General features: G+C 38.9%; 1 protein-coding gene across 1 annotated transcript in view; it reads left to right on the plus strand.

Moving 5' to 3' along the window:
* The window catches only part of KIF6 (kinesin family member 6), an 872,665-nt gene that overhangs the window by 136,753 nt on the left and 718,324 nt on the right, over positions 1-17,588 (plus strand). Inside the window, exon 4 of the mRNA XM_053712809.1 lies at positions 15,678-15,825. Coding sequence (XP_053568784.1) covers positions 15,678-15,825 — 148 coding nt within the window. The remainder of the gene's footprint in view (positions 1-15,677; positions 15,826-17,588) is intronic.

Raw genomic sequence — 17,588 nt, forward strand, 5'->3', positions numbered from 1 at the left:
CTCTCTCTCTTCCCTCTCTGCTCTCTTTTTCTTTTCTCTGTCTCTCTCTTCTCTGTCTCTCTTTTCTCTGTCTCTCTTCTCTCTGTCTCTTTTTTCTCTGTCTCTCTCTTCTCTGTCTCTCTTCTCTCTGTCTCTTTTCTCTGTCTCTCTCTTTTACCTCTCTTTTTCTCTCTTTTCTCTCTTTTCTCTCTCTCTTCTCTCTTCACTCTCTTCACTCTCTCTTCTCTCTCTCCCCTCTTCTCTCTCTCTCTTCCCTCTCTCTTCCCTCTCTCTTCCCTCTCTCTCCCCTCTTTCTCCTCTCTCTCTCCCCTCTCTCTCCCCTCTCTCTTCTCTCTCTCTTCTCTCTCTCTTCTCTCTCTCTTCTCTCTCTCTCTTCTCTCTCTCTCTCTCCTTTCTCTCTCTCTTCTCTCTCTCTCTCTCTCCCCTCTCTCTTCCCCCTCTCTTCCCCCTCTCTCCTCTCTCTCCTCTCGCCTCTCTTCCCTCTCTTTTCACTTTTTTTCTATCTCTTTTTTTCTCCCTTTTTTCTCTTTTTCTTTCTCTCTCTCTCTCTCTCTCTCTCTCTAAACATCCACTACACACCCACTATGCACTATATACACACACATATATACACTAAACAAAGACACTACACACATACACAATAAACACTCCATATACACACCTATACACTAAACACATACTACACACACTATAAACGCGCACACACTCTCTCTCTCTCTCTCTCTCTCTCTCTCTCTCTCTCTCTCTCTCAAAACACACTATATATACACACACATTATAAATACCCTCTCTCTCTATCCTCTCTTCTCTTCCCTCTCTTCTCTTCCCTCTTCTCTTCCCTTCTCTCTTCCCTCTCTCTTCCCTCTCTCTTCCCTCTCTCTTCCCCTCTCTCTTCCCTCTCTTCTTTCCCTCTTCTCTTTCCTCTCTCTTTCCTCTCTCTTTCTCTCTCTTCCTCTCTCTTTCCTCTCTCTTTCCTCTCTCTTTCCTCTCTCTTTCCTCTCTCTCCCTCTCTCTTTCCTCTCTCTTTCCTTTCTCTTCCCTCTCTCTTTCCTCTCTCTTCCCTCTCTCTTCCCTCTCTCTTCCCTCTCTCTTCTCTCTCCTCTCTCTTCCCTCTCTGCTCTCTCTCTTTTCTCTGTCTCTCTTTTCTCTGTCTCTCTTTTCTCTGTCTCTCTCTTTTCTCTGTCTCTCTTTACTCTGTCTCTCTTTTCTCTGTCTCTTCTCTCTGTCTCTCTTCTCTCTGTCTCTTTACTCTGTCTCTCTCTTTTACCTCTCTCTTTCTCTCTCTCTCTCTCTCTCTCTTTTATCTCTCTCTTCACTCTCTCTTCTCTCTCTCTCCTCTTCTCTCTCTCTTCCCTCTCTCTTCCCTCTCTCTTCCCTCTCTCTCCCCTCTCTCTCCCCTCTCTCTCCCCTCTCTTTTCCCTCTCTCTCCCCTCTCTTCCTTCTCTTTTCTCTCTCTTTTCTCTCTCTCTCTTCCCTCTCTCTTCCTTCTCTCTTCCCTCTCTCTTCCCTCTCTCTTCCCTCTCTCTTCCCTTTCTCTACTCTCTCTCTTCCCTCTCTGCTCTCTTTTTCTTTTCTCTGTCTCTCTCTTCTCTGTCTCTCTTTTCTCTGTCTCTCTTCTCTCTGTCTCTTTTTTCTCTGTCTCTCTCTTCTCTGTCTCTCTTCTCTCTGTCTCTTTTCTCTGTCTCTCTCTTTTACCTCTCTTTTTCTCTCTTTTCTCTCTTTTCTCTCTCTCTTCTCTCTTCACTCTCTTCACTCTCTCTTCTCTCTCTCCCCTCTTCTCTCTCTCTCTTCCCTCTCTCTTCCCTCTCTCTTCCCTCTCTCTCCCCTCTTTCTCCTCTCTCTCTCCCCTCTCTCTCCCCTCTCTCTTCTCTCTCTCTTCTCTCTCTCTTCTCTCTCTCTTCTCTCTCTCTCTTCTCTCTCTCTCTCTCCTTTCTCTCTCTCTTCTCTCTCTCTCTCTCTCCCCTCTCTCTTCCCCCTCTCTTCCCCCTCTCTCCTCTCTCTCCTCTCGCCTCTCTTCCCTCTCTTTTCACTTTTTTTCTATCTCTTTTTTTCTCCCTTTTTTCTCTTTTTCTTTCTCTCTCTCTCTCTCTCTCTCTCTCTAAACATCCACTACACACCCACTATGCACTATATACACACACATATATACACTAAACAAAGACACTACACACATACACAATAAACACTCCATATACACACCTATACACTAAACACATACTACACACACTATAAACGCGCACACACTCTCTCTCTCTCTCTCTCTCTCTCTCTCTCTCTCTCTCTCTCTCTCAAAACACACTATATATACACACACATTATAAATACATGCACTACATACACACTCTCTACACATACACTCACTAAACATACATAATAGACACACTATAAATACTTGCGCTATATACATACACACACTAAACACACTCTACACATACACTCACTAAACACACACTTTATATACACACACACACACACATGCACTATATGCGCACACACACACAACACACATACTACACACATACTCTTTATAAACACTCTACACATATACACACACTAAGTACGCACTTATTCAGTTGCAGGCTGTGGAATATGTATCTTACTTTTTGAATGAATTTGTTCTCATGCTAACAGTTCCTTCCATGAGTGGGTTAATCTTCATTTCCAACATCTGCATAACAGGTACCTGTGCTTGTTCTGCTACTCGAGGACTGTGCAGACACAGGGAAATGATTCATTATATCTACAGATTTCTCAGTAAATAATTCAGGATTGAATCTCACTGCAGATGATAATTTCCATTTCTGAAGCTATTTATACAGCTTCTTTGTGAAACAGTGCCAAAAATATAGTAAAATAATATTTATATATATATATATATATATATATATATATATATATATATATATATATATATATATATATATACTGCAGGAAGCAAAGCTTGTCAGCGTTTAGTATTTTCTACATAAGGTAAAAAGCTGTCAATCTTATTTTAGAAAAGCTGTGCAGCCCCTGACCTTACCTGGAAAACAGTAAATAAGGAAGCAAAATGATTCATTTTTTTATAAAAAAGTATTTATAATATTCTAGAACCAAATACACTGTAGCTTAGAAGTCTGTTCATGCCTTCTATATATTAACAAAGCAATAGAATGGTGTGCAATAAGCATATGAATTAAAGGGACTAGAGCTGCAACAACTAATCGATATAATCGATAATAATCGATTAGTTGGTTTGCACACAGCACCAGCTGCTTCACTCCAAAGAGCTCCTGGACATGGTATTGTGTTTTATGGTTATGTCCTTAGCCTAAAGGATGTCTACAGACGTTTACTTTTAACTTTTTATGGACAGTATAAGTTTCTTTTTAAGTTTACAACTACTCCTGGCTTATGTGCAACCCAGAAATAATAGGAGTCATCATTTGGATTGTTTATATTACAGGTGATTTAGGACTATGCTTTGCATGATAAAGTGCCAAGCTTGTTATTTACACCTGGTCCTAGATTGATGGGAATTGTTATTTGAATAGATGTGCACTATTATCTGTTTGCACAATTATTAGCGTGATCGCTTGCTATTGCTGATTATATGTACTTTATAGATAAATGTGTAAGGCTTTGTCCTGTTATAGATATATATATAGTTCTTAGCGCTTTTGACTTTTTTTTTTTACATTTTAAATTAATTGTAGTATGTGCAAAATTCAACCTCTATTTATATATCTGTTATTTTAAGAGCGGACTAGATATTTTTTCCCTAACCTTATAGCTGATTGTTTACTATTGCATATAGATATTTCTCCAACATTGGTGTGTCCGGTCCACGGCGTCATCCATAACTTTTGGGAAATATCTCTTCCCCAACAGGAAATGGCAAAGAGTACAGCAAAAGCTGTCCATATAGTCCCTCCTAGGCTCCGCCCACCTCAGTCATTCTCTTTGCCGTTGCACAGGCAACATCTCCACGGAGATGGTGAAGAATATGTGGTGATTAGTTGTAGTTTTTTATTCTACTAGCAAGAGTTTGTTATTTTAAAATAGTGCTGGTATGTACTATTTACTCTGAAACAGAAAAAAGATGAAGAGTTCTGTTTGTGAGAGGAATATGATTTTAGCAGCAGTAACTAAAATCGTTTGCTGTTTCCACATAGGACTGTTGAGATGAGATAACTTCAGTTGGGGGAAACAGTTGGCAGTCTTTTCTGCTTATGGTATGACTAGCCATTTTTCTAACAAGACTGTGTAATGCTGGAAGGCTGTCATTTCCCCTCATGGGGACCGGTAAGCCATTTTCTTAGTCAAATAGAATAAAGGGCTTAATGTGGGCTATAAAACTGGTAGATATTTTTATGGGCAAGATCGATTGCTTTATTTGGGCATTTTATAAAGATTGATGTTGATATTCACACTTATAAAATTTGGGGAACGTTTTTTTTTTAACGTCAGGCACTGGTTTAGACACCTTTTCAGTCAGGAAGGGCCTTCCCTGTAGTAGGCTGAGCCTCATTTTCGCGCCATTACTGCGCAGTTTCTTTTGAGAGCAGGACATGCAGCTGCATGTGTGTGGGTCTGAAAGTATTTGAAAAGGTTCCTAGAAGGCTTCATTTGGTATCGTATACCCCCTGGGTTTGGTAATGTCGCAGCAAAGGCTGTAGCTGGGACTGTAGAGGGGTTAAAACTTTAACCGGCTCCGGTTTCTTCATTTTAAGGGTTAAAGGTCTCAAATTTGGGGTGCAATGCTTTGAATGCTTTAAGACACTGTGGTGAAAATTTGGTTAAATTTGAACAATTCCTTCATAGTTTTTCACATATTCAGTAATAAAGTGTGCACTGTTTAAAATTTAAAGAGACAGTAACGGTTTTGTTTAAAAACGGTTTTTGTACTTTATTGACAAGTTTAAGCCTGTTTAACATTTCTGTGCCTTCAGATAAGCTATGTTCTGTATGTATGGAAGCCAATGTGTCTCCCCCTTCAAAATTGTGTGATAATTGTGCCATAGCGTCCAAACAAAGTAAGGACAGTACTGCCACAGATAGTAAAGTTGCCCAAGATGATTCATCAGATGAAGGGAGTAGACATAGTTCTACATCATCTCCCTCTGTGTCTACACCAGTTTTGCCCACGCAGGAGGCCCCTAGTACTTCTAGCGCGCCAATGCTTATTACTATGCAACAATTGACGGCAGTAATGGATAACTCCATAGCAAATATTTTATCCAAAATGCCTGCATATCAGAGAAAGCGCGATTGCTCTGTCTTAAACACTGTAGAGCAGGAGGGCGCTGATGATAATTGGTCTGTCATACCCTCACACCAATCTGAAGGGGCCATGAGGGAGGTTTTGTCAGATGGGGAAATTTCAGATTCAGGTAGAATTTCTCAACAGGCAGAACCTGATGTTGTGACATTTAAATTTAAATTAGAGCATCTCCGCGCACTGCTTAAGGAGGTGTTATCTACTCTGGATGATTGTGACAACCTGGTCATTCCAGAAAAATTGTGCAAGATGGACAAGTTCCTAGAGGTTCCGGTGCACCCCGACGCTTTTCCTATACCCAAGTGGGTGGCGGACATAGTGAATAAGGAGTGGGAGAAGCCCGGCATACCTTTTGTTTCCCCTCCTATATTTAAGAAATTATTTCCTATGGTCGACCCCAGAAAGGACTTATGGCAGACAGTCCCTAAGGTCGAGGGGGCAGTTTCTACACTAGCCAAGCGCACTACTATTCCTATCGAGGATAATTGTGCTTTCAAAGATCCTATGGATAAAAAATTGGAGGGTTTGCTTAAAAAGATTTTTGTACAGCAAGGTTACCTCCTGCAACCTATTTCGTGCATTATTCCTGTCACTACAGCAGCGTGGTTCTCGTTCGAAGAACTAGAAAAGTCGCTCAGTAGAGAGACTCCGTATGAGGAGGTTATGGACAGGGTTCACGCACTTAAGTTAGCTAATTCCTTTATTTTAGATGCCGCTTTGCAGTTAGCTAGATTAGCGGCGAAAAATTCTGGGTTTGCAATTGTGGCGCGCAGAGCGCTCTGGCTAAAGTCTTGGTCAGCGGATGTATCTTCCAAGACAAAATTGCTTAATATCCCTTTCAAGGGTAAAACTCTTTTTGGGCCAGAATTGAAAGAGATTATCTCAGACATCACTGGGGGTAAGGGCCACGCCCTCCCACAAGATAGGCCTTTCAAAGCCAAGAATAAATCTAATTTTCGTTCCTTTCGCAATTTCAGGAACGGACCGGCCTCCAACTCTGCAGCCTCTAGCAGCCTCTAGACAAGAGGGTAATGCTTCACAAACCAAACCAGCTTGGAAACCGATGCAAGGCTGGAACAAGGGAATGTCCTTCCTTGACAAAGCATACCAGCGAAACGTATGTCGGAACTGAACTGTTCTATATTGAGTTTTATTGCGTCTCTACACTAGCCAGGACACCTGGGGGCTTAGCGCTATTGTCTTGCTACTAAAAAGGTTTTGGTTTCAGAGGTCACACTCCTGCTGATCCATTTACCTCTTTGCAAGTTTGGCGATTTGAAGTATTGTTACAGCATATCTGCTTTTGTACCCTTATATTGTGGTGTTATCAAGGCTTATGTGACGCTTTTATATATTTTAAAATAAATTTGTATCCAAGTTTTGCTTAGTGTACTGTTTTCCCATCAGTATAAAGTGGGAGTGCGCATATCCTTGAGCTTAGTGGAAAGCTCCAACAAATGTGAGTAGTCATTTGTTACAAAACAACTACTTCCTCAAAGTGCCATTACAGATTCACACTATGTTGCAATTTTCTGTTTCCTTTTTTATGGGATCTCACTGAGGAATGCTAACAAGCTGAAAAACTCATCCAGAGGACACAGACATATCCTTGATTCAGAACTTTATTTGGTTTTCCTTTTATGATTTTTGTTATCACATTTATTTCACATTTTTTTCTTTGTGATATTCGGTATATTTATTGTAATCAATGCATGGAAGTAGTAGGGTTGATGGTTGCAGCAATGGACATAGTTCCTTTTGCTCGAATTCATCTAAGACCATTACAACTGTGCATGCTCAAACAGTGGAATGGGGACTATACAGACTTGTCCCCAGTGACTCAAGTAGATCAGAAGACCAGAGACTCACTCCGTTGGTGGCTGACCCCGGATCACCTGTCCCAGGGAATGAGCTTCCGCAGACCAGAGTGGGTCATCGTCACGACCGACGCCAGTCTATTAGGCTGGGGTGCGGTCTGGAACTCCCTGAAAACTCAGGGCCTATGGTCTCAGGAAGAGTCTCTTCTCCCGATAAACATTCTGGAACTGAGAGCGATATTCAATGCTCTCCAGGCTTGGCCTCAACTAGCAAAGGCCAGATTCATAAGATTCCAATCAGACAACATGACGACTGTTGCTTACATCAATCATCAGGGGGGAACAAGGAGTTCCCTGGCGATGAGAGAAGTGACCAAAATCATAAAATGGGCGGAGGATCACTCCTGCCACCTATCTGCGATCCACATCCCAGGAGTGGAAAACTGGGAGGCGGATTATCTGAGTCGTTAGACATTCCATCCGGGGGAGTGGGAACTCCACCCGGAGATCTTTGCCCAGTTGACTCAATTGTGGGGCATTCCAGACATGGATCTAATGGCGTCTCGTCAGAACTTCAAGGTTCCTTGCTACGGGTCCAGATCCAGGGATCCCAAGGCGACTCTAGTGGATGCATTAGTAGCGCCTTGGACCTTCAACCTAGCTTATGTGTTTCCACCGTTTCCTCTCATTCCCAGGCTGGAAGCCAGGATCAAGCAGGAGAGGGCCTCTGTGATCTTGATAGCTCCTGCGTGGCCACGCAGGACTTGGTATGCAGACCTGGTGAATATGTCATCGGCTCCACCATGGAAGCTACCTTTGAGACAGGATCTTCTAGTACAAGGTCCATTCGAACATCCAAATCTAGTTTCCCTTCAGCTAACGGCCTGGAAATTGAACGCTTGATTTTATCTAAGCATGGGTTTTCGGATTCTGTAATAGATACTCTGATACAAGCCAGAAAACCTGTAACTAAGAAGATTTACCATAAAATATGGAAAAGATATATCTGTTGGTGTGAATCCAAGGGATTCTCATGGAGTAAGATCAAAATTCCTAGGATCCTTTCTTTTCTCCAAGAAGGTTTGGATAAGGGTTTGTCAGCGAGTTCTCTAAAGGGACAGATTTCTGCTTTATCTGTCTTATTACACAAACGTCTGGCAGCTGTGCCTGATGTTCAAGCTTTTGTTCAGGCTTTGGTCAGGATCAAGCCTGTTTACAGACCTTTGACTCCTCCCTGGAGTCTGAATTTAGTTCTTTCAGTTCTTCAAGGGGTTCCGTTTGAACCTCTACATTCCATAGATATCAAGTTGTTATCTTGGAAAGTCCTGTTTTTGGTTGCTATCTCTTCTGCTAGAAGAGTTTCTGAATTATCTGCTCTGCAGTGTAATCCGCCGTATCTGGTGTTCCATTCAGATAAGGTTGTTTTGCGTACTAAACCTGGTTTCCTTCCAAAGTTTGTTTCCAACAAGAATATTAACCAGGAAATAGTTGTGCCTTCTTTGTGTCCAAATCCAGTTTCAAAGAAGGAACGTTTGTTACACAATCTAGATGTAGTTCGTGCTTTAAAGTTCTATTTAGAAGCTACAAAGGATTTCAGACAAACGTCTTCTCTGTTTGTCGTTTATTCTGGCAAGAGGAGAGGTCAAAATGCTACTGCTACCTCTCTTTCCTTTTGGCTGAAAAGCATCATCTGATTGGCTTACGAGACTGCCGGACGGCAGCCTCCTGAACGCATCACAGCTCACTCTACTAGGGCTGTGGCTTCCACATGGGCCTTCAAGAACGAGGCTTCTGTTGATCAGATATGTAAGGCAGCGACTTGGTCTTCCCTGCACACTTTTGCCAAATTCTACAAATTTGATACTTTTGCTTCTTCGGAGGCTATTTTTGGGAGAAAGGTTTTGCAAGCCGTGGTGCCTTCTGTTTAGGCAACCTGATTGGCTCCCTCCCTTCATCCGTGTCCTAAAGCTTTGGTATTGGTTCCCACAAGTTATGGATGACGCCGTGGACCGGACACACCAATGTTGGAGAAAACAGAATTTATGCTTACCTGATAAATTACTTTCTCCAACGGTGTGTCCGGTCCACGGCCCGCCCTGGTTTTTTTTTTTTTTTTTTAATCAGGTTTGATTAATTTATTTCTTTAACTACAGTCACCACGGCTCCTTATAGTTTCTCCTGTTTTTTCTCCTGTCCATCGGTCGAATGACTGGGGTGGGCGGAGCCTAGGAGGGACTATATGGACAGCTTTTGCTGTACTCTTTGCCATTTCCTGTTGGGGAAGAGATATTTCCCACAAGTTATGGATGACGCCGTGGACCGGACACACCGTTGGAGAAAGTAATTTATCAGGTAAGCATAAATTCTGTTTTTTATGTTAGAATGAAGTCCAGACTTACTTTAATTTTTTCTTTCATGATTCAGATAGAGCAGGCAATTTTAAGCAACTTTCTAATTTACGCCTATTATCAAATTTTCTTCATTTTCTTTGTATCTTTATTTGAAAAGCAAGAATGTAAGTTTAGATGCCTGACCATTTTTGGTGAACAACCTGGGTTGTCCTTGCTGATTGGACAGCACCAATAAAAAGTGCTGTCCAGAGGTCTGAACCAAAAATTGTCTGGCTTTTTAGTTTAGATGCCTTCTTTTTCAAATAAAGATAACAAGAGAACGAAGAAAAATTGATAATAGGAGTAAATTAGAAAGGTGCTAAAATTGCATGCTCTATCTGAATTATTAAAGAAAAATTTTTTAGTGTCACTTTAAAAGGCCATTTGCATTTGTGGAGCTAACAAAGATAAACCCACCTTGGTGAAATTGGCAAAACCCTACTTATGCATCTCAAGCACCTCAACACCATCTGAGCACCTCTTTTCTGCTGCAGGCAAAATAGATTCGATTTTATTTTAAATATAGGAAAAAAGGATTTTTTTTTAATCCGATTAGTCGATTAATTGAAAAAATAATCGGCCTATTAATCGATTATGAAAATAATCGTTAGTTGCAGCCCTAATAGGGGACATTGCACAACTTTATATCACACTATAAATTGTTTAGTTACGTGTAGTAGGAATATTTTGCAACCAACTTTCATAATTTATTTTCCCCCTATTACCTCTGAAAATTGTGGGATTTCCAGTTCCTGTTAGAAATTGATGTGTGGGGTCCAGAAGTGCTAATGTTAGGCTGCTGATTATCATCTTTATGTCCCGATTCAATCAAGCATCATAACAAGCATGAAGACATGTGCATCCATTCTGCCGTACAGGAGGCTTCTTACACCCATATTTGGGTTGATATCAACTGAAAGGTGATCTAGCTTTTCATATTTCAGACTTACAAAAGAGGAAGCAGAAGTGTTTTTTTTTATCTGAAAATTTTCAGTATTTTGCAGTTGTACAAAAATGTGAAGTGAATAGCAAATTCGAACTAATCGTGTCTTAAATGTGTTAAAGGGACACTAAACCCAAATGTTTCTTTCATGATTCAGATAGAGCAAGCAATTTTAAGTAACTTTCTAATTTACTCCTATTATCACATTTTCTTCATTCTCTTGTTATCTTTATTTGAAAAAGAAGGCATCTAAGCTAAGGAGCCAGCCAATTTTTGGTTTAGTACCCTGGACAGCACTTGTAATTGGTGCTGTCCAATCAGCAAGGACAACACAGGTTGTGAACCAAAAATGGGCCGTCTTCTAAATGTACGTTCTTGTTTTTCAAATAAAGATAGCAAGAGAATGAAGAACAATTGATAATAGGAGTGAATTAGAAAGTTGATTAAAACTGCATGCTCTATCTGGATCAATTTTGGTTCAGTGTCCCTTTAATTAATTAAACAAACGATTGAACTAATATAAAATCTGTTCATTTAGTTTTTCCATTTAATAGGGGAAACCAAATAATTGAATAAAGGAACACATTTTTATTTCACATTAGAACACATTAGTTCATTAGTTTGGTTTTTAAAGGACCAGTAAATACAGTAGATTTGCATAATGAACAAATGCACAATAACAACACAATGCAATAGCACTTAAAGGCATATTTATGATTGTGCGAGCGGACATGATCCGATATAGCGGATCATGTCCGCTGCACATCATTAAATGCCGACAGCATACGCCCTCGTCATTTATCATTGCACCAGCAGTTCTTGTGAACTGCTGGTGCAATGCTGCCCCCTGCAGATTGGCGGCCAATCGGCCGCTAGCAGGAGGTGTCAATCAACACAATCGTATTTGATCGGATTGATTTCTGTCCGACGCCTCAGAGCAGGCGGACAGGTTATGGAGCAGCGGTCTTTAGACCGCTGCTTCATAACTTCTGTTTCCGGCGAGCCTTCAGTACAGAGCTTGATAAATATGCCCCATTGTCTGAACTTCAAATTTCAGTTATGTCTATTTCCACTCCCACTGCATCATGTGGCAGCCGTTAGCCAATCACAAATGCATATACGTGTATTCTGTGATTTTTTGCACTTGCTAAGTAGGAGCTGGTGACTCAAAAAGTGTAAATATAAAAAGGCTGTGCACATTTTATTAATGGAAGTTAATTGAAAAGTTTTTTAAATTGCATTGTCTATGTGAATCATGAATGTTTAATTTTGACTTTAGTGTCCCTTTAAAGAATTTAGTTAAACAAATTTTGGACAATATCATTTCAAGTGAAACACAATTTTTGCATGTTTAGCTTTTTGCCTTGAGAAAATGAGAGAGAGCAACATAAAATGTTTATATTGAAATCATTAACATACCTGTAGTTTCCCCCTATTTTAAGCGGATCTATAATAATGATGTATTCTGTTGCTTCTGATCAGTAAGTGAATAACTATCCTAAATAAATATTTTCATTTCTTCACACCCACTATACTGTAAATCCCCTACTATGTACTGTTACCTACACTCAGGACCCATCCTCTTCAGCTGATCCCTGCTACCAGGGCTTGTATGATCAGATTCTTTTTGAATAAACATCTGGTCTTCATTGACTTTTCAGTACTTTTTGTACTTTTTCTATATCTGTTGTTGCTTTGTTTTCATTTATGATTGAGAAAATATTTAATCTAGAAACACAGCTAGGAAATGTCTAATAAAAACATTGTGGATGGCATTTTAATATAGTCACAATATTTCCACTCCTTTTGTTGGCAGTTTTGACCTTTTGGAAGCATTGTTAAGTAGACTGTAATGGAAAACAAGTTATAACATGGAGTCATTATTCTTTCTATTTTTATACATTGGGCAGGACATATTTAAACTTATTAGATGGATATCTTTATAGCCCCCCTTAAATTATAATGAAGGCAAAACAATGTTTTTATTCCTTTGTAGCAGCTCACATAAACCATTTGTTTATGAAGAAAAATGCCTTAAATAGAAAAATAATAATAGAAAATAATTCAACCCTCTTGGCTGACGGTGAGGGCTCTATCTTATTGCGTAGTAATGGTTTGCAGTGCTCTGGCAGCCAAGGGATCCTTTGCAATTTGAAGCATGTTGGAATAAGTCTATTAAGTAATAAGTATATTTATAGTATTTGTTGACTGAAAATAATTTGAATCGGTGATTACTGACATTTTAGCAAATCAATCTGCATCTCCTGAAAATGTGGAGATTAGTATTAAAATAAGCGCAATTCAGTCATCATAGACTATCTGGGTACAAGCCCCTTGTTCATAGATTTAAAATGATATAAATGTCTGCAGTTTGTAAATAAATTAATTTGTAGATGTATGTATTGATACCTGAAACGGCAGTGGCAAACTTTTTTACCAAACCTTCAAAAAATGGTCTTCAGTGCAAGTGGTAATTTATTTACATTTGTAATATAATATATATATATATTTGTAGAATGTGTAGCAGCACTCCAGAGTATAAATAAAGCGGCAAAGAGGAAGTCACTCACAGGGTCTTGCAAAAAGATAAAGTATTTATTTTATTTTTTTATTTTAAATACTTTATCTTTTTGCAAGACCCTGTGAGTGACTTCCTCTTTGCTGCTTTATATATATATATATAATCTCAACTATGAATGTATATTTGCTTATATAATGCATGGGTTCATAAGAAAAATACATTTTATAATTGATTTACTTTATTTACCAAGCCATATGTAGTAGCCATAGCGTGCCGTCACATTTGTTTTGGGTGTCTTTTTTGTCACTTGTGCGATAGGTTCATCACCCCAGTCTTAGATAATAATAGCAACTTTAAAGGGACATGAAACCCATATTTTTTCTTTCATGATTTAGAAAGAGAATGCGATTTTAAACATCTTTCTAATTTACTTCTATTATCTAATTTGTTTTATTATCTTGATATTCATTGCTGAAAAGCATATCTAGATATGCTCAGTAGCTGCTGATTGGTTGCTGCACATAGAAACCTCATGTGATTGGCTCACCCATGTGCATTGCTTTTTCTTCAATTAAGGATATCTAAAAAATGAAGCAAAATAAATAATAGAAGTAAATTGTAATGTTGTTTAAATTTGTATGTTCTATCTTAATCATGAAAGAAAGATTTTGGGTTTAGTGGCCCTTTAAGACCTATGTTGACATTTTGTTTTTATGTTTGTTTATAGTAGCTACAGTGACACAATCCCAAGGGGCTTATTATGTTGTTTTCAGATATTTGTTGTCAGCCAATTATCAAACCTTTCTTTTTGTCTTTGAGAAATCCCAGACACTGTTACTATAAGTCTCTTTACAGACGTTCTCGGCCTCTCCACTCCTCCGAGAATAGTTAAAGTGAAGGTAAAGTTTTACCGATCTCTATACACCAATCAATTAGTCATATCTTCATTTACTAAGTCGCTAAGCTTTTGTCACAAATCAATTATATATGTATGTAAAAAATAACTTTTATTTTTCACTATCGTTACCTTCCTAACTCCTCCCCACAGCCATTTCCTTATTTTAGAGGCTGACATACAGAGCAGTCCCCAATGCGCGCTCACGAGGAATGCAACAAACTGCGTATGCGCATAGCGTAGTCCACTCTTATGATTTCTTATTAGATAGTTTTAATTTTTAAGAACAGATTATCTATACATATAAATAAATTAATAAACTGTATACATAAGCAATAATTGATATGCCAATTTTCATAATAATATGTATTATATGCGATTACACCGTTATTGTTTTAAAACAGTAATTGCACTGTTTGTTACGCTCTGTAAATATTTCTCGCAGTCCAGATTTCAGCCGTCTTGATTGTTACCGTCTAAAGAATGCCTCTTACGTGTCTTGGGAAATTCAGTAACAATATGAATAGTCATGCGCGAAACGGGAGTGCGCTTGTATTGCAAGTCCAACAAAAAAACAGAAACGCATGCGCAGATCATCCGGGAGGCGGATGACGTAGATTGACGGCCGCCTAACGGCCAGAATTTCAGTTGGATGAAAAGAAAACATGACTAAAAAAAAATTAAAATAATAATTACGGGTTGACATCGGCAAAGTAAAATATGTGAGTATAAACAGGAAAAAAAGACTTTATTATTTCAAATTGAAAAAAAAAATGATGACTTAAACTCATATTAATTTGCGTCAACAAGTGATATTAGACTGTGAGAGTTAACTTTACCTTCACTTTATTACAGCTGAACCTAAACTTTAGTCCGGCTCCCCCCAGGTCCCTTTTAATCTGCACACCACCTGGCTGACTTTTCTGACATCCTGGCTAAAATTTCAGCCATTATTAAAGGACTATTAAATACAGTAGAATTGCATACTTTGAAAGTGCTTAAAGGGAAACTAAACCCACATTTTTTCTTACGTGATTCAGATAGAGCAGCAATTTTAAGAAACTTTCTAATTTACTTCTTTTATCAATTTTTCTTTGTTCTCTTGTTATCTTTATTTAAAAAGAAGAAAATTAAAGCTTAGCAGCCGGTGCATTTTTGGTTCAGAATCGGGGTTACGCTTGCTTTATTGGTTTGCTAAATGTAGTCACCAATAAGCAAGCACTATCCAGGGTGCTGAACCTAAAATGGGCCGGCTTCTAAGATTTACATTCCTGCTTTCAAAAATAAAGATAGCAAGAGAACAAAGAAACATTTATAATAGGAGTAAATTGGAAAGTTGCTTAAATCTGTATGCGCCATCTGAATCATAAAAGTTTAAATTTGTATTTTTAAGCTAAAATTTAGCTAGTTTTAATTTGTTTATTTTCACAAATTATCAGTAAATAAATTTATGTTAAATTATGCAATTTATTTGTGCTTTGGATAGTAGAAAATGTTTATTACAAAGTATTACACTGCCCCCACCTGGCTACGCGATGGTAGTGTGCAGTATATGGCTGCAGACACCTTACACTAGTGGAATCATCACCTTAAGCTACTTTAGTACTTCTCTGAATAAAAACATCTACCTGTATCTACTCCACAGAAATAAAAGAATGCATTGTCACCCATGCATAAGCAGCAACACGGAAAAATACATCCAAGGCTGGTTATTAACAATTTAATATATATTCTTCTCTATGTTGATAGTGAGTGTTCTGTCAGGTTATGTGTTTTCTGTGAGCAGCTATTGCCTTCTGTACATGTTTTCAATGTGTTGCTGTGTTGAGTAACATTTTGTTGTCCGTGCAGTGTCCTCACGGGTTATAATGGCACTATATTTGCCTATGGTCAGACTGGCAGTGGGAAGACATTTACTATCACAGGAGGAGCAGAGCGTTACAGTGACAGAGGGATTATACCTAGGACTCTCTCATACATTTTTGAACAGTGTCAGAAGGTAAATTGTTTTTACTAGCTGGGGCATCCCATACTGCAAAATACTGTAGCTTGCTTGTGAATGTATGTCTACTAAATATGTGTTTGTGATTTTATTTATTAATGTATCTGTATGTAAATGTATGGGGAAAAATCCCTGAAACGCGTTGCATAATGTATGGAATAAAACCATTCTTTAAACGTCCTTTACTATTCCAGTGACTGATATATCTTTCTGTGTATTACATTCATGTTGATATCTGCACTCTGGTAGCTAAACCCAGGAAGTGTGAGTGCAGACCAGCACCAATATTGCTATATGTTGGAAAATATGTTGTGTGTAGTGTATTACAGTATAGACTATTACGGAGACGGGTAACCAAGCCAAGCTTCATTCAGAAGCTTGACTCTATGTGCAGCATGTGATATAAATAGCAAGTAGTTAAAGGTAGAAGTAGCTCATGTAAACATATTTCTTTCATGTAATTGGCAAGAGTCCATGAGCTAGTGACGTATGGGATATACAATCCTACCAGGAGGGGCAAAGTTTCCCAAACCTCAAAATGCCTATAAATACACCCCTCACCACACCCACAATTCAGTTTTACAAACTTTGCCTCTTATGGAGGTGGTGAAGTAAGTTTGTGCTACGATTTTTACGTTGATATGCGCTTCTCAGCATTTTTTGAAGCCTGATTCCTCTCAGAGTACAGTGAATGTCAGAGGGATGTGAAGGGAGTATCACCTATTGAATGCAATGGTTTTCCTCACGGGGATCTATTTCATAGGTTCTCTGTTATCGGTTGTAGAGATTCATCTCCTACCTCCCTTTTCAGATCGACGATATACTCTCATATTCCATTACCTCTACTGATAACCTTTTCAGTACTGGTTTGGCTATCTGCTATAGGTGGATGGGTGTCTTTTGGTAACTATGTTTTCATTACTTAAGACCCTCTCAGCTTTGGTTTGGCACTTTATGTATTTATATAAAGTTCTAAATATATGTATTGTACTTATATTTGCCATGATTCAGGTTTTCAGTATATTTCCTTTTCTTTCATGTAATTAACAAGAGTCCATGAGCTAGTGACGTATGGGATATACATTCCTACCAGGAGGGGCAAAGTTTCCCAAACCTTAAAATGCCTATAAATACACCCCTCACCACACCCACAAATCAGTTTTACAAACTTTGCCTCCAAGGGAGGTGGTGAAGTAAGTTTGTGCTAGATTCTACGTTGATATGCGCTCCGCAGCAAGTTGGAGCCCGGTTTTCCTCTCAGCGTGCAGTGAATGTCAGAGGGATGTGAAGAGAGTATTGCCTATTGAATGCAGTGATCTCCTTCTACGGGGTCTATTTCATAAGGTTCTCTGTTATCGGTCGTAGAGATTCATCTCTTACCTCCCTTTTCAGATCGACGATATACTCTTATATTTACCATTACCTCTACTGATTCTCGTTTCAGTACTGGTTTGGCTTTCTACAAACATGTAGATGAGTGTCCTGGGGTAAGTAAGTCTTATTTTCTGTGACACTCTAAGCTATGGTTGGGCACTTTTATAAAGTTCTAAATATATGTATTCAAACATTTATTTGCCTTGACTCAGAATGTTCAACTTTCCTTATTTTCAGACAGTCAGTTTCATATTTGGGATTATGCATTGAATTATCATATTTTTCTTACCTCAAAAATTTTGACTTTTTTCCCTGTGGGCTGTTAGGCTCGCGGGGGCTGAAAATGCTTCATTTTATTGCGTCATTCTTGGCGCGGACTTTTTTGG

Source organism: Bombina bombina, chromosome 4, assembly GCF_027579735.1.
Source record: "Bombina bombina isolate aBomBom1 chromosome 4, aBomBom1.pri, whole genome shotgun sequence".
NCBI classification, from domain to species: Eukaryota; Metazoa; Chordata; class Amphibia; order Anura; family Bombinatoridae; genus Bombina; species Bombina bombina.